This window comes from Buteo buteo, chromosome 24 (assembly GCF_964188355.1).
Source record: "Buteo buteo chromosome 24, bButBut1.hap1.1, whole genome shotgun sequence".
Taxonomy (NCBI): Eukaryota; Metazoa; Chordata; class Aves; order Accipitriformes; family Accipitridae; genus Buteo; species Buteo buteo.
The window spans coordinates 2,029,340-2,051,856 of record NC_134194.1 but is presented as its reverse complement, the minus strand read 5'-3'; the positions used below and the strand labels follow the sequence as shown (position 1 = coordinate 2,051,856).

The following is a 22,517-nucleotide window of genomic DNA, read 5'->3' as shown; positions in this document are numbered from 1 at the left end:
AGGCAAAGCTGCGCTGCCTCGGTCCGTGCAGGGTTTGCTCGGCAGTCACACAGTGCTGCGAATCTGAATCCTTTCAGCTCAATACATTCAAGGCTTTTTTTTTTTTTTAATTATCACTGTGATGAAAAAAAGCTCTGATCTTAAATTAAAACAATAATCTGCCTCTGAGCCCAGGCCAAATAGATCCATACTATTAATATTAGCACAGCTTTAGTATGTCTTCTTCCCCTTCTGTGAAGAAAAAGCTATGGATGGGCGCAACAACAATGATGCTGGCACTGTTCAGCTTTCTCTTCCTAGGTAGGACTTCTGCTCTGTGTTTGTCCCAGGTAGAGCGTTATTCTTTTTCTTCATCTGAGAGCATGAGTTTCCAGCCAAAGCCAAACCACCATTTCCCAAGAAGAATTCCTTTCATCCTGCCCTGTTTCCTTCCTTCACCGCCATCCCCATCACCTTGAGACTCTCCAGATGAGGTGAGAGACCCCAGCTGAGAAGCGGAGCAAGCACTGCGGGCTCACTGCTGACACAAACCAAATAACCTTCATTTTCACTGAATAAAACCCAAATGCACAAGCCCTGGATGCAAGGTCATGGTATCGCAGTGCCAGGCCCTCGCTCCCCAGCATGCCTCCAGGCACCGCGGTTGTCCTCACCCACTGCCGAAAGCATCCCAACGCTGGGGTGCACCAGGGAGGGGGGCTTCTGCATCCCTGACTGCCAGAAATGCTCTCGCAGAGACCACAGTCCATGAGCTTTTGCTCCATAAATAGCATTTTTAAAGAGCGTGCAGATGTGGAGGGGAACACATGGAAAACACACTCCATGGCATAGAAACACCAAGACACTTAGGCTCCCATGGGGGTCAGATGGAGCTTGGTGGTGGTAACGTGTCACCCGTGCACAGCGTAGTGTGCTGTCGTTCTCTCTGTGAAAGGCAGCACTGCTGGCCAATTTATATCCCACGTGAAGCAGATGGTCTCAGCATAGCCACACCAGTAAGATTCACCGATACGGTCACACCACCACACTGCAGTGATACCAACAGACTTTCTCACCGTGTTTTTTGTGTTGTATTTCCTTCCACCACTCTCCTGCAGTAGTTACCCCCTTTGCAGCAAAGCATGACGACTCTGCTCCGGGCTTGGGTCAGCTCAGGCCCGGACCAGCTCGCTCCTCTCCAAGCAGTCGTCTGTCTGTCCACCTCTGCACTCTGTTACGGACTTTTGCCCATCAGTGAGAATTGCTCAGACCACTTTCTCCTACCGCCAGCTCCTGCTTCCCGCTGTGACATTGGGTGACACTGACCTCGTGCACAGGAGGGAGCAGCTGGACCCCAGAAAATGGTGCTGGAGCCACCAGCCATCCCATTAGGAGGCCCCATCTGGGGCAGGGATCTCGGGAGGGATTGTTTCACAAGCGGTTCCTTCTTGAGGTAGTTTGGGATGTTCTTGTTCTTTATATCATTGGCTGAAAGCCATTAGAAAGACCTCTGGCTGTTTATGCACATTTTCAGAAGCATCTCTTACTCTCTAAATCAAGACTATCAGTTCAGGCCCTATTTTCTCTCCATGGATTTATCTATGAGCTGACTCAGCTTGAAGGCTCATGTGACATTTTAGAGTCTCTCTGATAACCTTCAATGCCTCTCTTCGTTTAGCAGTGACATTCATGTGCTGCTTCCTGAGTGCATTTTGTGAAACCCAGAGGTTGCATGATTCCTACAGCCTGATTATTCTTTAATGTATACGTGGGCTCCCTTCAGGCGTAGAAGATTAGCTTTGCAATACTGCTCTGAGTTTATTTTTAAAATTTTGTTCAGATGGTTGCCATGAATTCCCAAAGCAGAGAGAACATCCTTCTACTTATTAAATACAGCTCCCACAAGCACCAAACAGATCTTTTGCAGAGTACATTTACATTAACCCCTACACCCCTCCACTCCTTAATTAGCTCCACATGCAGAAGGCCCACAGCATAATGCCCCAGTGGAGAAAACAAGGCCGGGGTTAAAAAAAAAAAAAAAAAAAATTAAGATCCTTCAGCGCGAGAGGCTGAAACAGCAGCTTCTGATCCAGCAGTGACTCCCACACATTGCAGTGGGTGTCAAATCACATTCTAAATGAGCCGCTACGTCTAAAATCCCTGCAATTGCTGCCAAGACACTGTCAGATGGATGTGATGCACTGTCTGCTCCCACTGACCACTTGCTCTACCCCACACCTGTAATGCTGGCTCATCTCTCTGGCTCTAGGCAATAAAAGGTATCTTTTTACCCTGAAATCAGGCCCACCTGCTTTTGCTTAGCAGAACACAAGCTACTGCAGTTTCTTCCCCCGCACTGCTTGTGCGTGGATGGCCAAATGAGTTACAGAGATCATTCCTGGAATCCCACCAGCCTCCCCGCAGCCGGAACCCCAAGGGGGAGATCCAGGCTCTTGCATTTCACCTTCTTCCTTCTCCTCGGCACTATTATTTTGCATTCTCCTGGATGTAGCTGTAATTAATTCATACAGACAGCTCACTGCAGGTCTCTGATAGCAGTTCTCTCCTGTTGGTGGGGTCACATTACCTTCTACCTGGGATGTTAAGAAAGTATTAAGCTTGCAGGCTGCAACAGGAGACTCCCAAGCATTCTGCTGCCTGTGGCTGGGCAGCAGCGGGGAATTCCTGCCTGCTCTCCCCAGAGGGTCAGGTAGCAGAGAGTTCCTTCATTCCTTGCATTCCCCCAACACAGACACACACACCTGACTTTGTTTGCATAAGAAGTGGCTCAGCAGGTCTCGGCACTGGTGAATTGCCAAGGCCCTGAAGCCACTGGAAGCCAACAGCTTTCCGGGGCTTTGGGCAGCAGTTGCATTAAGGCTTCCCTGGTCTAATGCGTGCTGGGCAGAGACAATTCAGTATCACTGCTGGAGAAGTCACAAATGGAAGGCTAGTGGTGCTAACAGTAATAACGCACAAGCACTGCACAGGGTTTCATTTCCATAATCCTTATGTTTGCAAGATCTGCTTCGCTAAGACGACCACCAGTTACTGCTATTTACAGCTCAGGTATTAAATTTGTCTTCTATCTGTACAGGGTCAGAAAAACTGTCTGGAGCAGTGTGGGATCAGTGTTGTAAAAAGGTGCTCTGCATTTCTGGCATTCTTGGCTTCTGCGCTCCCAAGAGGAAGGAAAGGAAGGCAGAAGAAACGGGGAACTGCGTGAACTCAACAGCAGCGGTGCCGGCTGAGGCCGGGGTCGGCTGCCTCCGCGCTGCAGCGATGGCAGATGCATGCAGGTACTTGGGGTTTTGTTCTCACTGTTGCTGCAGGAACCTGTGGAAGGAGGCACCACGGCTGGAGAAGGGAGAGCCTGGGAAGGCTGTAGGAAATCTGCCTGTTTATAGGAAGTTTCTCATGTTATTCCCCAGAATAAAGTTAAGGGAGTATCAGCTAAATGGCATGACTTCAAGTTGGGAAAAAGCTACTACATAAGCAATGGTTGTTGTTATGGGGATATAATTAGTGCTTTAAATACTAAACCTTCAGAAAAAGGCAAACCCAGTTTTTTCCCCAAATAGGATTCAAAAGCAGGTGCTTAAACCATTTCTTGACTTCAGCCTGTACTTCTAAAGACTACAGCTGATCGGAGTGGAGAGGGACGCTTACCGTATGTAAAACTGGCTGAGCTACGGGATGATTCAAGGTCTTGCTCACTGGGACAGAGTCCTGCAAGCCCCACAAACAAGCTCGGCTCGCAAGCTCTACTTCAGAGAAAGATTTTTTTAAGCTAATAATGTAAACTGATGTGAAGACAAGAAGATCACCTGGAAGATGTGGACACCACCTGCCTGATGCAGTCCTCTCTCCCAGCAGCTAAGAAGTAAAGAGCCCTGGCCTCTTTAGAGGGAGTTCTTGGCCAGCACACATCACTTTGGTGCCACTCCACACTGCTAAAAGGAGATGCAAGCCCATCGCTAAAAACAGAGTGTCTCTTCCTCCTGCAGGTAATGGCTGCGATTTTGAGCAACCAAAGTCTTTCACCAGTCTCAGAGGTACCCAGGGCTGCTCCTCACCATTCATCTGGGATCAGATTAAATCATTATTTGCATTTACACAGCAGACTGATTTTAAAAGCCCACATCTTAGTATGTCGGTGTGCCAGAAATGCTGCACATGGCTCAGGTCCAGTGTGAACTACCACTATTACCTTAGGCTTGGCCACTGGTAACAAATCAATGACAAATGATCAGTATCAAAATCGAGACCCACCTGACGATCCAGATCTGCTGGTGCTTTGGAAAGGGGGTTTCTGCTTGCCAGCAAAGAGGTTTCAATGTCATCGCTGTATCTGTTTTTCACTTTGTCTGAAATTCATAGTTCTAACAAAGTAAGAAGGAGCACAGATATGTGACTTTTTTGAAAACAGACTAAAAGTTATTTCTAATCGTTGCTCTTTGAAGCATACCTGTGAGTGCCAGTGCGGCAGGAGCAGCAATCTTCTTCTCCATGACACAAAAGATAAAAAAAGATAAGAAACTAAGCAGCACAGACCCATTCTTTCCCTTAAAGGCAAGCATTACCTTCAATTATCAAACATTTATTTCCAACCAGGTGGATTTTCCTCAACTAGGAATAATAATAATAGAGTGCACCTTCAAGTCAGGCTTCTCAAATAATGAAACCAGCTGATTTAACATAGCTCATATTTTTTAAATTCTCCATTGATTCTGTTAGCTTCACTTCTGTTATGTTAAAGACCATTTAAAGGCAGCCTTCAGATTAACATGTTAAAACCCTGTATTTATGGCCTTTTGAGAACCACTGAGCAGATCTACTCACAGGATCTATGGTGTCTGGCCATCTTCCCCCACGCATTAAGGCGATAACCACAGCACAGGTGGCAGCTTGGTCACTGCACTCCTGGAGTTACTTGTGCCTGGTGAAACAGGGCTTTCAGCATTAAGCACAACCTATATTGTTCAGATCACTAGAACAAAATGTTAATATTCACAAAACTGCTCTTTGCTATATGGCATCCACTTGGACACTTTATTGCAAACATATTTACTGATACTTGGTACACATCACAAAATGGACTTCTGACACCAAGTCTTCGCAGCCTTACTCAGGGTACTATGTTGTTTCTCTTGAAATGTGAGCAGGGCTACAGATATGAGTACTTCTGTATAAATATGCAAACTCGGAACAGAGCAACGCTTCTTTGTTGGAGTCTGAACAGCACCTGATGACACACTTGTTTGTTCTGAAGACAAATACAGAGCAGCTGACAACCTTGGAGTCTAGCAAGCTATTTGTGCTTTATTGCACTGTCATGTAACTCCCAGGCCACCTCACAGTTTGCTCGTGGGCAAGTGCACCACACTGTACCCTCCCTGGTGCCCTCTTTCAGCAGGCAGGAGTGCTGGCAAGTTATCCTTAACGAACGTCGCTCACGCAGAATGCATACAGTGGTCTCCTTTTCGTACACTGTCGTTTCTTGATCGGTTCATTCATGTTGCCTGGTGGGTAAACTCAGACGAAGAATGCGATCTGAGGTAAAATGAACCCAAACCATCAATTTAAACCTACGTCAATTCCCCATCCTGGCTGGTTGTATGTTTATTGAAAGCTCACACAATCCCAGAGGAAAAGATGCCTCAGGAACAGGACAGCTGCTCTCAGTGGTGATGATACTTACTGTAGTCAGGACACACACCACTAGTACAACATTTCTTGGTAAAGTCTAACATCGTGGAACAATGAACATCTATTGTGCTTGTGGAAGAAACCTGAGTTCGATTAGTAGCTGCCTTATTCATGGTCTAGGTATGTAGCTCAGACGGAATATTCCTCTCACTGAATACTTAAAACCAACCAAACAAAACACACTCCAATTTTAAATACAGCAACATCACTGGTTTGACTCAACACACAACATTAGTTTAAAAGATTTTTGCTGAGGGATTTATATAAAGCTTCACTGAAACTAAATAATTTCCTCCACTCGTCCCACCTACCTCACAAAGCGGAGCTCTCCCCCATGTTCAGCACTTCTTGTGCAGGCCGACAATTCTAAAGTACCTAAAAACAAACCCCTGAAGGTGCTGCTTGAAAAATAAAACACTTCAAAAGCACAGCGAGGACTTTGCAAATGACTATGCAGGAACAAGTTCAGAGTTTATCATTCCCCAAAGTGTTCATTTAAGCTGCCTTCATCACTGATTGGCATTTTTTGATGTCAGTGAGGACCACCCTTTTTTCCGACCTCCTAAGACCTACTACTGAACAGCCTACCGGGATTACGCAGAGCCAAGAGAGACTCATGGAGGGCAACTGCCAAGAAAGGAAATAATTATTTTCTTCCATTGCCATGTATTTTTACTGTGTCATACATATAAACAGTAGAAACGAGGAGTTTCACTGAAATGGTCCATAACATTTCCTATGGCTTTGTGCAATCTCCAATTCAAATTTGAACACCCACATCATTTTTCATTTCCAACACTCAACCCACCCACAAGAGGAAAATATTTGTATCATTCTTTTATTGAGATTATGTCAATCTGGAAACAGATGGACAGACAAGAGGAAGGGGAAGTACACGCCAAGTTAATAGGAGCAACATATCCTATCAGTCATTTCCAAAATGCAGTCTGCTACATACTGTAAGATGCTGTCAGTTGGCCCATCCAAAGGGGAAGGCACGTCCAGCATGTGCCCAGAGCATCTAAGCACTTGCAATCCTGTTAGTGCCATGGTATTGACAAGAATTCACCAAACCGAGCCCAGCACAGTGAGTGCCTGTGGATTTCCAGGGAAACGTCACAAACTACAATGTGTAAAAACGTCTGTTGGTGGGTATTAGAGGGGGATGCTTTTCTCAAGATTTTCTAATTGTTCTTTGAAAAATTTAATCTGCTCTTCAAGGTCCTTCTGTTCAATCAGCAAGGAGGTCTTGACTTGAACAAAGCTTTGGTAGTCCTGGAGCTGCTGATCAGTCAGGTATTTGGCAAGGATACCAGAGACCACTCTTTCCCTACGATCTAGATTCTCTTTCAGGTCTTTTGCATCTTCCCGCTGTCTAGACAAGAGCTTGTGCCGTTCGTTCAGCGATTGCTAATAGAATGAAAAAACAAAGCAGCACACTATGAAAACTCACCATTCCTGGCAGACTGTAGGTCTTCATTTGGAAGCCACTGCCAATTTAGTTTAATTACTTCCTCTTGTGGGCTTTGTGTTCCACACAAGTTTTTTCTCAATTGAATTACTCATTCTTGTGGCTTCTAAGGTAAAAGACACCCAGTAAACCCCATCAAGGCTCACTTCTTCCATGCTGCCCTCAGGAAAAAAATCAATATACTTAACATTTTGGTAATTTTCAAGTATCCTGTATCCATCTTCATTCAGTTGGAAGTTCTTTAAGGCACATAGCTTTGTATTTCACAAGTTGCGTGTGGCCAGAGTGCCAATGTCATAGTAAAAAGAAAGTGTGACTTCTATTAAAAGGTACATGCGATAAAGTAACTTTATGATGCAGATGATACATCTTTTGATGTATCTTATGATACATCTTTTGATGCAGACAGTAACTGTTCATCAAAGGTTTCTTTTTAACAAACCCATGAGAATCAAGCCTTGCCTGTTCTACAGGATTTTAATACCTTTCACATTTTAGCTAATTCTCTTTCAGCTGTAATGATTTTCACAGGGATAGCACTGCTGGAAAATGTCCAGTTTCAGGACCGTGTCCATAAATATAACACAGAGCAATGGTTACCATCGACACCCTAAAAATGGAGTCAAAGATCAAGACTGCTGGTTTTGCTAACATTAGGGCAATTGCAGTGACTGGGAGATGGTTGTAAAAATGCTGACACATAACAAAGTTTTTACTGAGCATGTTATTCAAACTGTTGAATAAATTATTGTAATGCATTTACTATGAAGAGTATAAACATAACACTAAAGAAACAGCACACACCACCACCCCCCCCGCCAACCACAAAGCCAAAGTCAGTGTGGAATACTGCTCAAAATTATTCATGTTAACACGACTGACATTTTGGAGCAGGTAGATCCTGATTCTCCATATCACACTGCATGGCAGGACTCTTTTTGTGCCCTTCTGCACGTGAACTACAATAAACCTCTCGAGCTACAGGTTGGCAGCAGCACAGCTCCAGGAAATCCCAGTTTTTCTAACTCTCTGCTTTTCCAATTTCCAAATGAGAGATAACAGCAGGTATTGTATTGATAAAAACATGTCTAAAAGCAATAAGGACAGCAGGAAGGCATCATTCCTGGAATAAATTTGGCTTGTCTCCTCTAGCAAAAAAGAGATTTTTTCAGACTTGAAAAGATCTCCTGATGACATGAGACAATTCCTAATTTTCCAGAAAAACTGGCTAGCTGAGTGAAACTACAGGGAATTTTATCTCAAGTTACAACCACATCTTCTTCCTGCTCGCTATAGTTAAGACAAGCCCATTAAGTGAAATATGATTTCAAAGGCGGTAATTACTGCATTGAAATTACTGGTGGAAAAAAAAACCCAAACCAACAAAAACCCCTCTGAAGCACAGGTTTGGAGCTAAGGGAGCAGCCCGAGGTTCAAAGGCCACCACTCTGGCCTGGACCCTCTCAGGGCTTTGCTGCTGCTGCCACCCCAGCACCAAGCTGCAGAGCTCACTCTGCACTTCTGTTCTCCAGCATGGAACCTGTGCTCCACACCAGAGGCCCACTCTGCTTCAGCCGTGGAGACACAGCCCGTGGCATGACACTAAACGCTGCCTGGGCAACGGCTGGTTGGGATTCATGAATAATTTACAACTTTTGTTTAGAGCTGTCAGACAAATGAGGTGAGCACAGCCCCATCTGGAAAGAAGTAAAGAAAACAAATTAAATACCCTGCTCATGTGTCACTCACCTTCTCCTCAGCATCTGTATTGCCATCGATCTTCCTCATGGCATTTTGGACTCGGGCGAGGCGGCTGGACAAGCAGAGCAAGAGGCTCACAACCTTCTCGAGGTCGCCGATGAACATCATGTAGCGCTCAAACTCATTGGGCTTGCAGACGTCCCGCACCATTGCCTCCAGCTCCTCGCCTCGCTTGGCACACTCCCTGGCTTCAGAGAGGATGAGCTCCCTCTCCTCACACAGGGTCTGCAGCTTTGACTGGAGGCTGGAGATGAGTTCCAGCTGCAAAGGGAAAAAAAAATAAATCATAGAAAGCTGTTATTGCTAAAGAGAATCCATATCATTTCTAGAGAATGGATTTTCCTCATATCACTTTGCCAAATTTTTTACTTTTAAAATAATTTTAAGCTCTGGGAAAGAAAAAGAAAAAAGGAAGTATTTCCTAAGCTGTACTTAATTCTCAAACTCTGAAAAGCAAATTACTGGTAATCACCTTAACTGGTGATATAATCCCTAGCTTAGAGAGCTTCCAATCAGTCAGAAGTGAACTGCAATAAAGATTACAACATGATTACAGACGGTTATGCTCTAAGATACAAGCATGAAGTCACAGCTTTACCAAGCTTTACAAGAACCGACTGGAATTTCATTTATAATATGCACAGAAAAAGTCAGTTCCATGGGTAAGTCAAGCAAGCCACAGTGCCTAGGTAGTGAAGAAAGCAGAGGAGGCTGTTTGATACAGAAATGTTGATATGGAAAAAGGCACCGAGACCAGAGCGGGAGAAGAACCCTATCAGCTTTTTTGGAAATCAGCCAATGCCACCATGAACAGGAGCAGCAGTTAGACAGTGGGTAATGAAGAATATCACCACATGCACAGAAGGAGGACTTTCAGGAAGGCAGATTGTCATTAACTGAGATGGAGCATGGCCAGGTTTCTACAGGGGGAAAAAACCCATGTAATTCTTCAAAGCTACATATTGCCCTTCCAAGCCATATTTCTATCACAGTCCAGCTATGTCCAAGCTACCTCTACTCCCTGTGCATATGGAAAGTAATAGGGTACTGTAGTGTGCAGAAACTGCTGCCAGTTCTCTCAGAGTAAAAGATATTTCTTATTTAAGCTGCCAGTTGTAATGAATTTTACCCATTTTGAGACCAGATTTGAGTGTTAAATTGTGAGTCAACTACTGCACAGGAGCTGGCCTTGCAAGGAAACATATAACCAACCCTGTGTGCTTGTTCCAGGTACAACCCATCCCCAATAACCTGCTGAAGAGAAGTATGTGGGAGGACAGATCTGAATCAAACCAGGCAGGATTTAAATGCCACCATTTATGATCAATATGCCAATTTGCCAGAACTTCACCTACTGGCACAAATGGATTCAAAGTTAACTGTGAAACATTATTGTTGGGATAAAAGTCATGAATAAAAATATCCACAGTAATATATGTGACATTAATAATAACTTCTTTGTCATGGTGAAGAAAGAGCGGTTCCTCTGATGGCCATCCACATACTTTCTTAGATGTGATGTCATCTAGGTCATTTGTGCTGTCTCTGCTCCTGTTCAGGACTTGGTTTCCCTTAGAGGTAGGGCCTTCGCTCCTTTGCTTGGCATCGTGTTCAGATTCAGGACATTCTTCTGTTGCATCTCTACTACTTTTCCTGCTATTGGAACAGAAAATAAATACCCGTGGCAAACACTTAAGAGTTTTGTTCTCAAACATTGTGTTCATGGTTTTATCCATCTTGACTTCAGAATCACTCTCCTCTCACAGCGGTATTTTTTCTAATTTTTTAAAAGATAGAGAGTAAAAGATTTGCAGCCTAGGTTTGTCACAGTCCCTTTTAATAAGGTATCACTGAACCGCATTTCTTCCGTCATATACCCATAGCCTCAGATATTTCTTAATATGTAAATCAGAAAGCTAAAATATTTTGCTAATGAAACAAAAATAAAACAATATGCTCAAGTCATCTTACTGCTAGTATATACATGGTATTCATACACTAAAATAGCTTAAAATACTAGATAATTGGTTTTGTCTACTTACTCATTCTCCTGCACATGCTGTACGTCTCCCTTTTTTCTGTGTGATTTATCCAGCATGGAAACGTTAACAGGAAACAGACCCTCCATCAGGTCTAAAGCAGTTTTTCTAACAGGATGAGGCATGAGAATATCAACCAGAGAATTGTCTTTGGCAATGATCTCCATAGCAAGTTCTTTGTATCGCTGGTCTTCAGGAGACAGCAGTCTCCTTTTGGGCAGATTTGTCTCCCTCTCAGGGAGAATATCATGTTGGCTATTGTGCACAGATGTTTCCTTTGCAACTAAACCTTTGGCTGTATTTTTGTCTCCTTGGCGAGGCTGAGCTAACGCTGTCTGGCAGTACATTACTTGCTCCTGAAGAGCTGCAGGCTGCTGCTCTGGACACTTTATTAAAGCATTGCCATTCAGAGATTTAGTCCTGCATTCTTGCTCCATGTAAGCATCTTCCTTGCTTTCACTTCTTGGGATAGGAATAGAGGTTTCAGGAGTCAGCTCCTTAGTATCCTGACAACATGCACATCCAATTACGTCATTGTCTTTATATTCATGATTCTCGCATCCATCTTTCTCAGGATCACGGAAACTATAAGAAAGAAGACGCTTCCTTTTATTTGAGACACTTCCTCTACAACAGATACTTCTGCGGACTGTTTAAGCAGCTACAGGCAATTATCATTATCTTTCCAGCTTCCTGCTTTTATTAAAGTTTTTAAAATTCAAATTCCATAATATCTATTAATTTTGCTTGGGAAAAAGAGAGAGTGTGTAAAATGTCTAGCTGCACCAGTCTACACTGTTTGAATCTCCATATTAAATTTCTCATTTTCTAATTATGACCAACATACACGTTTTCTGAAATAAAACTGTGGTAAAAACATCCTAAAATGTCACACCAGTGCTGTTTGACAAACGTTCGACAAGCATGCAGCCATTCCACCAGCCTTGGTGAGCACGCTGCCAACGGGACGAGACACTCGCGGGGACCAGGGCTGGCCGAGACCTTCCTCAGGCCACATCTGGGAACCACCTGGCAGTAACAGAGGAGGACGATTTGCACTTTGCCTTTCCCACCACCAGCCCTCTTGTAACACAGTGACTGTATTGCAAAAGGGCAAATCTTTACTGTCCTGGTCCTTACACCTTCTTATTTCTGTAGTGAGAATGTTTCAACCCAAGGATGAGAAGAGGTTTACACCATCACTGTCTTCTGTGCATCACTCCCTTCCCCACTTCTCGGTCCTTCTTAGAGAAGACATATAGTGCTTCCTTCTCTTTAGGCAAACTGAATACCAACACAGAGGAAACGCTATTCATCTGAGGGTTCTCTTTTGAAATGGCCATTAGACTTCAGTAAAAGTTTTATTAAATCCTTTCAGTTAACCATTCTGAGATCAAACTTCTACTTTTGAGTTGACCAATGCAAGTCTGACTCAGTGTTTTGAGTTTTCTGATGCAACACTTCAGGAGAAACTTTGATGGAAAAAGCTAATGTCTGCAGGGCATAAATAATTATATTAATGATGACAGAGTGAGTAAATACATGTAATTTAATAATACACTTCGGACTAGAATTTGCAAGAATATAAGGGCACTGCTGAACACAAGATGATTGGAGTATGCATAGACCATCTTCTGCAATCACTGATGTTCATACATACATCCATGTAACTGTTTGTGAGAATAGTCAGTACATCTGTGTATATATAAATACTATTGTATTAATCATGACTGAATGAACAAACCTATTTTTTCCTCTAGGAAAATTTTTCATAACCTAACAGGATTATGAGGGGACAGTAGAGAGGAAAGCTAGAGGGATTAAACTGAAGGAAGATTTATAAGCCTCCATTCAACTATGTTAACCTGGCAGATGATCTTCAAAGTTGTAGGCACAAAGCAAAAATTTCCTCCCTCAGAACAGGCATAGAGAGCTCACTGCAAGTTTTGTCCACCTTTGTTTAGCTCTTTCTCTAAGGTCACATATAAAAACAATGCAGCTGGGAGAGAACCGGTCCTTCCCTCCCCTAAAGGTACTAATTAACCCTGTCCCTGTGGATGGCGTGAGTCTTTCCTAAGCCATACGTGGAGATACGAAGGTAGGCATTTCCTTTTCCTGAAGGAGACCAGACCAGCGGAGAGCAATGAAGAGACCTAATGCCTAACAGCAGAGATTGCAGTACCCCCAGTGAAGGGATGCACACAGAGAAAATACCAGACTTTGTTGTGCTAGGAAAGCTTTCAAATGCTCGGACTATTGTATTTAATCCCATGAGCCCCACACTATCTCCAGCCATTGCTTGTCTGGGCAGGTTTCCTGACACAGACGTGGGGCTCTGGGGAGAGCATGAATGGTTTGCAGCTGAGTTGCATTTACCCAGCTCAAGCAGGCACTGGCAAGACACAAAGCTTCTCATGTGGCCATACTGAGCTGTTCTGTGGCTCAGCAATGAAAGTCTTGCTATTTCTGAAGTTCCACCTTCTCCCATAGCTTCTCTTCTTCAAGGTCTGCAGACACTCTATGTGCCAGCTTTAACACAGCCTTTTTAGCTTTTCATCAAAAAAGTGAAGTCAGCTTGGCAAAGGGAAATTTAATCATAGTTTGTACTAGATAGTGACACAATGTCACTCAGAGTTATCTTATCTATTATGTGCACCTTTTCATTGCAATTAAAAATAAAAACCTCATTTGACCTTGATTTGAACCACCTGGTTCTGGTGATTTAGTGATGCCCTTAATGCTGGAACATCAAAAAGGTGCTAAAAACACCCCCTGCAAAAGACCACGGCATTGCAATGTGATGCTGTACCGTGATACCTAAATTAACGTGACGATGATGCAATACTGTGAACATGGACTGACAAATGTTTATGGAGGGATAGATGAAAGGAAGAGACACAGAGACACCCCAGAAAATCACTGCAAACAGTGGCAGGCCTTATTCTTACTCATTTTCAGGCCTCATTGCAATGGAAGGGGGTAGGACCAGCTTGCAGGCTAAACAAACCATCTGTAGCAGTTATCAGGGAAAATGGATAATACCAGTGAAAACTACCTCAAAATTACATTGTGCAATTGAATGGATGCAAGATATACATGAGGATGTCCTCAAGCTTTTTTCCCTAACCCATGGACACTATGGGTGTGGGTAATGATCATAGCTTGCTCTGCCTGCTGGTCCCGGTTGGAACTTTTGAGTAATTAATATTGCAAACATGTCCAGTCTACCCTGGATTTTCTCCCACAGCTCAGCAGCACTTTCTTGTGGAGGAAAACAAAGAGAAAAAAATGAGATACAGCTGTAACAGACTGAAACCTGTACTTACACCTACTTCCCAAAGATGATAATCTAAATTAATTACTGCTGAAACCAGTTCTGGATTTCTTTTCATTACTTAGTATGTATTATAGAACTCTGTGCAAATATGTTTCTGATGTTACTGTTCTGTCCAGGACTTCCAGATACATTCATGCTGACCTGCTAAGCCTCTTAACTAAACTAGGAAATCTAAGAAAAACTTCAAAATCTTACTAAAAATATTTTTTTTCCTAAGATAATCAAGCCTCCAGAAACCATTGAGATCTTTTTGAATGACTGAAACAGTGGAAATTCTCTTACTGCACAAGTATCAGTGTCACTGCCTTGTTGAGACAAAGTTCAGATCTTTTTCTCCCCTGGTGCTCCTCAAACAAGCAAAACAAATATGGAGAGTTAACATACAAACTTTCTAGTTAGCTGTGTGTAAAGGGCACAATATTTTTTTCCTTTAGAAAACCACACCAAAAGCCCCTACTACACCACTCTGTGAGTACACACATTTTTCAAGGCTGGGCATATCCGAGCTGTTGCAGGTGCTGTTTTTGCAGGAGCTCAGACGAGGGAGCTGTGATCTCAGAGATCTGATGCAGCCAGGCTGCTGCAGGGAGAGACGCTCACCTACACTCTGCATTTTCCACTTTTGCTCCACACAGGAGAAATTATTTTAAAGAATGTCCCAAAATGAAACAAATAGCATCGCGGATGAATGTTCCCGTATGGGCAACGAAGGATCCCAAGACACAAGGACAGAAGCAGACACCCACGGCTGCCATTGGAGTTCACACATCTTGGACATCGGCTTTACCTAGAACCCAGCCTTCGCAGCCTTACCTGGGGGTGCCAAGGCAGCTCTCCCAACGCCGAGATGGTGCCGCTGCACCACCGGCACATCTGTAAGTGTCCTGGAAATGAAAACAGCACAATGGGACAACCGGCATTTTCAGACTAGGCAGCTGTTTAATTTTACTACTGCATTCGTTATCCCCAGAAACAGAAGCCAACAGTAGATCTGTCAGGAGGTTCACCAAGGTTTTTATTTTTGAGTGTGTCTATTTTCTTTTATTAAGGAAATTGCTATTATGCTCTTCCTAGGTAGTATCCCTTTTCCCTAGAAAACCAAAGAACAGCTGGCAACGAAGTATATACTCCACTCTCATTGACTCTCGTAAAAATTCAAAAAGCAGGCAGAATTGTGGAAGTTTGTCAGCCTCTTCAGTTAGGCAATTTTAGTAGTATATTAAATTATTTGTTTTCTGACCCTTTTATCTTCTTTATTCTCCTTGACAACAATATTGACAGCTACTGTCCTTCAAATTCAGGAGCCAAAAAGGTTGGTCACTTATAAAAATGTCTCTATAACAACCTTTTCTGGGGTAGGGATCTAATGTAGTTGCTGTAGGTAACAACAGTGACTGCTGAAATGCAAACAGCATCATCCGGCATACCACACACGTTCCCTGCAAGTGTGATCTCCGAGTGCCAGACCCCATGCACGCCCCTCCGTAGCTCTGGAAGGGACCCCCATGTGCCTGGTGTTGTCCAGCCCTCGAGCAGAGCCTATGGCACTTGCACAGCATGTCCCGTGAAGCAGACACTCATCTTCCTCCCCGCCTTTACCTGTGCACTTGCTGAATGATAACAAGTGACTCTGCCCAAACCGAGTAAGCATTTCAGTCAGCTGTTAGGAAGTTTCCATTCTTATGCAATTCTCTTAGAACTTTTCACAATGAAGAACACCTTGTTTGTCTGCAATACTTTCTTACAAAATACTTTCGAGAATAATGAATTGTCATCATTAACCATAAATACATAACACTTTAAAACTGGTAGCACTTCTCCCAGAATCACCCCAAATTATTTCTCCTGCACACTGCAAAGCAGAGCATGCATTTTGCTTTCAAACAGCTACACAGCATTTCCCATAGATTAAACAAAAGCAGCTTTTCCCCCACGTCTATCATCTCCCCACTACACACTAAAAAATAAAGTCTTAATTCCTCATCCGTGATGTTCAGCAGTTTTTCATGTGAATAGTCCCATAGTTCTCTGAAACAGGTAGATAGTCGTAAGTCAGGCTCAAACACTAATTACTATCTTAATATCTTTCTTACCTGTGTGGAAGAAGGAGTTGATTTTGATCTCTCACGAGCTCTCCCAGATGCAGGATCACCTGCTTGTGGGAGACTTTCAGCTGACGCACACTTGTCAGTGCAGCTTCCGTCGTCCACTTCGTTGGGAGACGGGTCGTGCTTCAAGGTCGCTGTACCAGCAGCAGCAGAGCTGGGATCGCACCTGCTGGTCACACTCAGCGGAGGAACAAAAGCCAAAGGAGAAGAAACATCTGGCAATTTTTCTTTAGAGAAAGCTTGGCAGAAAACCTCATTGTTTTGCATCGTCCTGCTCCCATTTGGATTGGAAATCTTACCAGGAGGCCATTTGGGATGTGACAGCCTCTTCTGCAGGGGCGGCTTATGCAGTGGGAAGTGCTGTGAACTACTTGGTCTTTGGTTAATCTTTCGTTCCATGTATTCGATAAGTGCAGTATGCTGGATTTGTTTCAGCTCTGTCCTGGAGATACTTGAACTGGAAAGTGCCCTCCCTCTGTTTTCTAGAGTCTTTCTCCTAGCTGCTACTGTATCTTGCTCAGCAATTTCATCCCTGACTTGACTCCATGATACTTCCTTATCTGCTAGCTGATCGAGTTTCTCAGGTTCAGAATAACACAGTTTCTTTTGCTCTTTGGTTACCCTTTTCCTTCCCCCTGTTCGACCTGTTTGTGGCCTCTTAATTTCTTCATCTCCATTGAAACTTTCCAAAGATTCCAGCTGAGAAGGGGAACAAGGAACAGGTTTGGCATCCTTGCTTGCACTGGATAACGAGAAAGACCTAAGGTGTTCAATTGATGGCCTTTTAGAGGGTTTCTGTCTCAGTCTAACAGGCAAACTCATCTGTAAGTCTTTTCTTTTAAAGGAGGTTTCTCTCAGAACCTTTTTCTGAGCCACTTTAAGTTTCTCTCTATAATCGTTCTTGAAACTCTCATCCATGGATAAAGCAGGACACCTGACACCGAGATCTTCAGTCTCAAGCAGGAGATCATCAGCACTGCGCTGATGGTGATGGCTGGTCCTTTGAAGCTGATTGCTTTCCCTTTCTATCTCTAGACACCGTGCTGAGGCAGGGTAGCTGCTTGCTGGTAATTCCTTTGGCGAGCTCCTTGAGCCCTCCTGACATTGGGCGAGTTTGTTGTGGGGCAGGATGTTGGTGGTTTTCCCCCCAGAAAGGTAGTAAAGCATGGGAGTCATCTGCCTGGTTATTTGTTCACCAGCAAGATCATCCTGTAGCTGTCTTAAGAGCTGTTTTTGAAATTTAGGTTGATATATTTGGTAAGGAACAGGAGGTTCCTTTTGTTCTAGATTCATGCTAAGGTCAGGACTGCTGTTACTAGCCTGTTTTTCTGTCTTGACTTCATGTAAAAACTGAGATGTGGAATCTTCCTTTGGTCCGAAAAAAGACATTTGGCTAGTACTATCATAGCATTGCTTATTTGCCTGATCTGATGACTCCTCACAAGGGTGTTCCACTTCTACAGTATCACAACTGCAGGATGGTGATGATCTCTGCATTTTGGCTTGTTGATTCAGGAGTGGTTCCCTTACATCACTCCCAATTTTTCCTTCAGAGTCATAGCACTGATTTTCATCTGTACAACTGTTCAGCTTCCTGGGAGCATTTTTAATTAGAAGAGCATTCTCCATATATTTTAAGTCACAGCTGTCCTCAAACACATCTTGATCCACATCTGAATGCAACTCGGCACGGAGCGGGCACTGAGCACAGGGCAGGGATCCTTTTCGTTGGGTGGGTTCTGGCACTCCGCTTTGCCGATCTGCTTCTCTGAAAGTTGGCTTACGTACACTGCAGGGATACTGTTTGTCTTCTTGTGTATCATTAACAGTGTTAGGGTTGGTATGCACTGAGTGATAGGACTTGGAGTTCATCTCTTCAGGAATTTTATAAGCATGAACTGAATTATAAGCAGAAAGTATTTTAGGGACATCAGCCACACAGTCAGTCTTTAAATATTCTTGAAAAATAAATGAAGAAGGTCTGCTGAAAATGTGTGGATTCCTTCTCTTTAAAGGTTGTTGGGATGGGTTCCACTCTCCGTTTTCGTCCATCTTTAACCCCTGAATTTTTGATATAGATACCTCATTTGTAGAATCAGAAGAAAGGCCCTTGTTTTCCAGAGTCTTTCCCCTAGCAGCCACTCTATCTTGCTCTGTAACTTCATCCCTGTGTTGGGTCCGTGATATGTCCCTGTCTGCTAGCTGATTGTCCTGCACACAAGGAGCTGGATGCACACTACACTCACTGTGACTTCCAGAGTTGCGCCTCCCTCTTGAGTTTTCAAGATGTCTAGTGACTTTATAGCTATCGAGTCGCATGGGAGGAGAAGGCAGAGGTGCCGCCAGAGGCGGTGGTCCCTGATCTAAAGTCCCTCGGGTAGGAGTGCTTCCACAGCATTCAGCAAGTCTGGTGCTGTGACAGTTATTATGGATGCTCAGGTCTGGTGCTTTGTACGGATGCAGGCATCTGAGGTCAGAGTTTGCTGCACTGAGATTATAAATACCTCTTACGTATTCTGAGTCCATGTACGGTACCTGCTCTGGAGGCAAACAGCAGTTTTCACCATAACACGATGGGGTGGGATACTCTGGAACATTTGATCCCCCTGAGAAAGAGCTGTAAGCAGAGTCTACTCTTCCAGGGAGGTGCAAGAGATGGTCTACACTGCCCATCGACTTCACTGGCGAAAGACGATTACCATTTTCAGGAGAGGTCATGGCATCTACCAGCTCTCCAATTCTGCCACCTTGTCTGTGAGTCCATCCTTCTATCTCATTCCCAGGTGAAGCCATGTTGTAGCATCAATCAGACTTTGATTTCTGGAAAATGTCCACAAGCGAGTTGTTAGAAAAGCACATTTTTCTCTGTAGTCACATTCCAATAATATCTAGAGGATCCTAAAAAGAAAGAGAAACATGTGAAAAAGACTCAGTGGGAGGATTCTGATCACACCTGGGGAGATCAGGCAGTAAGCATCGCATACATGCTCAAGATGTGAACTTGAAAATAGTACTTAGAGTAGCTAGAAGTAAATGTCTGGCTTCAGTAATTATCAGGATCTTGGAATGATCATTTCTGCTATCACAAACAGAGCAACTAAGTCTTTAATAACAAGAGTTCTCCAGATCTTCATTAAATCTAAAAGACTATACATACAGTTAGAAGATACCCTCTCACTATGTGCAAAACATCAAGGCTCAGAATCAAAACTAGTTCCTGAATCTGCCTAGAAATAAATATGAGGGGTTGAAAATCCCAGCTCAGATACTGTCTAATTCTGGAGGTGCTTGAATACAACATGCACCTGGCTGGTTGAAGCTGCAAAGTGACTTCGAGCTGTGCTTCCAGAAATGTTCACAACTGTGCGTGGATCAGTGCCTCACTCTCATTTGGATGGTTCTAAACAGCACCAGGGTTTCCAACTACATGACTGCAGTGACATTACACAAAGCATGCCCCAAACCCCACCAGTGCCTCCACACTTCCTTTCAGAAAAAAATCTCACACAGAAATATGAGCACACAGACAGTTAGTTGGACATGTCAGTGCCCCATGGATAACTGTACTGAACAAGCAGTGCACAGATTAGGCCAGAAAAATTATCAAATAGGAAGAAATCATGATCAGAAACAGTCTTATCAGCCTTCTCCCCCCTCCTTAAAGGCTTCCATTGTTTCTCAGAGAAGCAAGAACCATATCATACTTTATTTCATGAACATGATGAAAATGGTTTGTCATTTAAGTGAGTTTCCATGCCATTTGCATCCGTGCTCAAAAATACACATCTTGGAAAACCTTTCCCATAGGCTCATAGAAAGTGGTTTGATGAGAGATCGACAGAGTATCTCGATGAGGCATTCTGCTGTCAGTAACAAATTATAGATTTTAAAAGACAGCCAAATATTTTTATGGCTGATGCTAAGATCTCCCCTGCAAACATACCAAATGTACTAGAAAAAAGCACCAGCTCAGAGTTCACGTACAAGAAATACACAATTTTTGCAGAGTCTAGAAAACAGCCTGTGTTTATCAGCAGCACTTGACATTTACTCTTTGATTGTTATAGATGATGCATGCAGGTTTTGTTTAACAACTGAGATCTCTACAAGCAGCCCGCTTAAATAGGACAACAGAAGACACACAGGAAACGGTCACACTAACTGTGACCCCCTCAACCGCCTCTGCCAGCCTCAGGCCCCTCTGACACACTCATAGGCAGTACGAGCCCCTAATAAAAGACCGAACCTGGCAAGGCAGATAGGTGCTAGCCAGTGACCTTGTTTAGTAATTCTCATTTAAACCAGTTCTAAAGACTGATTAGTTATTAAGAGAAAGCAAACAGTCTTGAAAACCTTCAGTGACAAGCTGCTCCAGTGACACACCATCTGAGGAGATGCAAACTGTTTCCAAATCCTACCAGAATATTACATGCCTAATTTCTTCAAAAAGGTTGAACTTGCCAGACCTTCATCTGCCATTCTCAATACCGTACTTCTGCAGTGGGGCCTCATAAAGCTGGCAGGAGGAGCAGTTTCAGGGGTGATGTTGCTGTTTAATCAAAAAACTTCACATTCCTGCCTTGTTTCAAAGACAGTCCTGGTATCATTCATTTTGAGCCAAAGGAAGAGATGGATAGGAGCCAAAACACACAAGTTAATCTATAAAGGGAACTTGGACTGGTGGGGCACAATAAATTAACTAGTTTCTGGGAAATGAAAACAGCATAACACCACACAGTGGGAATTTCTGCTGGGCTTTTTCGGAAATTCAGTAAGAAACCAACTCAAGAACACCTGGAGAAGTTCTCGCTCTCTTTAGAGAGGATCTAAAATGCTGCTGTGAAATTTAATTGTCTATCCCTGAATAACAGGGTCACACAGGAAACACAAAGCATCAATGGCTGAAGACGGACATTCCCCATCCTTATCACCATGCTGGATTGAAGGATTTAAAGAAATAAAAACCTTAGATATCTGGTGAAAGGAAAACCGTGGATTTTCTGAAGCTACAAAGAAAGAAAAGCAGCTGAGAGAATGATTGCACTGACACTAAATGCAGAATCAGACTGTACCACAGTTGCTATCACACTGCTGTTACATTATCTAAATGAACAGACTGTACCTAAAAACCTGGACCACCGCAGTCACTGCTGCGTCTCACTGAGCTGTGCAAGCTTGGTGGTCTCTGGAGGTGCTGGGAGGTGCACAGGATCAAACCCCACAGGAGCCACACTCCACAAGAGAACCAGAAGGCAGATTCCTCTGTCATTCTTGTCTCTGTTTTTTTAATCAAAATTTTGTACCAGCCAGAACCTCTCCAGGCAGTTCTATTACTCGACTGTTGCTACTAATAGACCGAGCCATGTCTTTGGGATGTGCTGGCACTGTTCCACTGAAGTTGATGGAGCCACCCTGATTTATGATGAGAATTTGGCTCTAACTTTTCATGGCTATGTGTAGAATTTAAATAACAGTTGTGCTTTGGTTTATGTATATCAATGAAGGTACTCTCTTGGTTTCCTACACCAGTGTTTCCCAAGATCTCTTTTCCTCCATTATTTCATAGAATCATTTGGGTTGGAAAAGACCTTTAAGATCATTGAGTCCAACTGTAAGTCTAACACTGCCAAGACCACCACTAAACCATTGTTCTTAAGTGCCACATCTACACATCTTTTAAATACCTCCAGGGATGGTGACTCAACCACTTCCCTGGGCAGCCTGTTCCAGTGCTTGACAACCCTTTTGGTGAAGAAATTCTTCCTAATATCCAAACTAAACCTCCCCTGGCACAACTTGAGGCCATTTCCTCTCGTTCAAGCTATCTGTTCATGATTTACAGTGAAGTCAGCAACACAGTGAAGAATTTTTGTCTCAAGTTTTTATGATGATACCAGAAATAATAGGAAATATAATTTCAATATCTAAGAAGACCGAGGTATGAACATCTGACTTGGAAATAGCAGCAGCAAGCACCAAGTCCATGTTTGCACCAGGTGCAGGAGGACATTGCAGCTTGTGGGACATTCCCTCCTATGTCTGCTCCTCCTGTGCAGTCTCTCCCGTCACCTGTGTGGAGCTACCTGCAGCCTTTCCTTCTGCTCCGTGGA

At 43.5% G+C, this 22,517-nt stretch overlaps 1 protein-coding gene across 9 annotated transcripts in view; it reads right to left on the bottom strand.

Moving 5' to 3' along the window:
• Positions 1-6,527: 6,527 nt before the first annotated feature.
• SHROOM1 (shroom family member 1) overlaps positions 6,528-22,517 on the bottom strand; it is a 49,374-nt gene continuing 33,384 nt past the window's right edge. For 7 of the 9 annotated variants that reach the window (XM_075056739.1, XM_075056738.1, XM_075056743.1 and 4 more), the window contains 6 exons: positions 16,393-19,305; positions 15,113-15,183; positions 10,966-11,547; positions 10,429-10,579; positions 8,912-9,184; positions 6,528-7,101 (listed from right to left, as the gene is read on the bottom strand). In XM_075056739.1, coding sequence (XP_074912840.1) covers positions 6,847-7,101; positions 8,912-9,184; positions 10,429-10,579; positions 10,966-11,547; positions 15,113-15,183; positions 16,393-19,200 — 4,140 coding nt within the window. In that variant the 5' untranslated portion in view covers positions 19,201-19,305 and the 3' untranslated portion in view covers positions 6,528-6,846. Of the gene's footprint in view, positions 7,319-8,911; positions 9,185-10,428; positions 10,580-10,965; positions 11,548-15,112; positions 15,184-16,392; positions 19,306-22,517 lie in introns of all 9 variants that reach the window. The other 2 variants (XM_075056742.1, XM_075056748.1) reach the window with 2 other exon arrangements.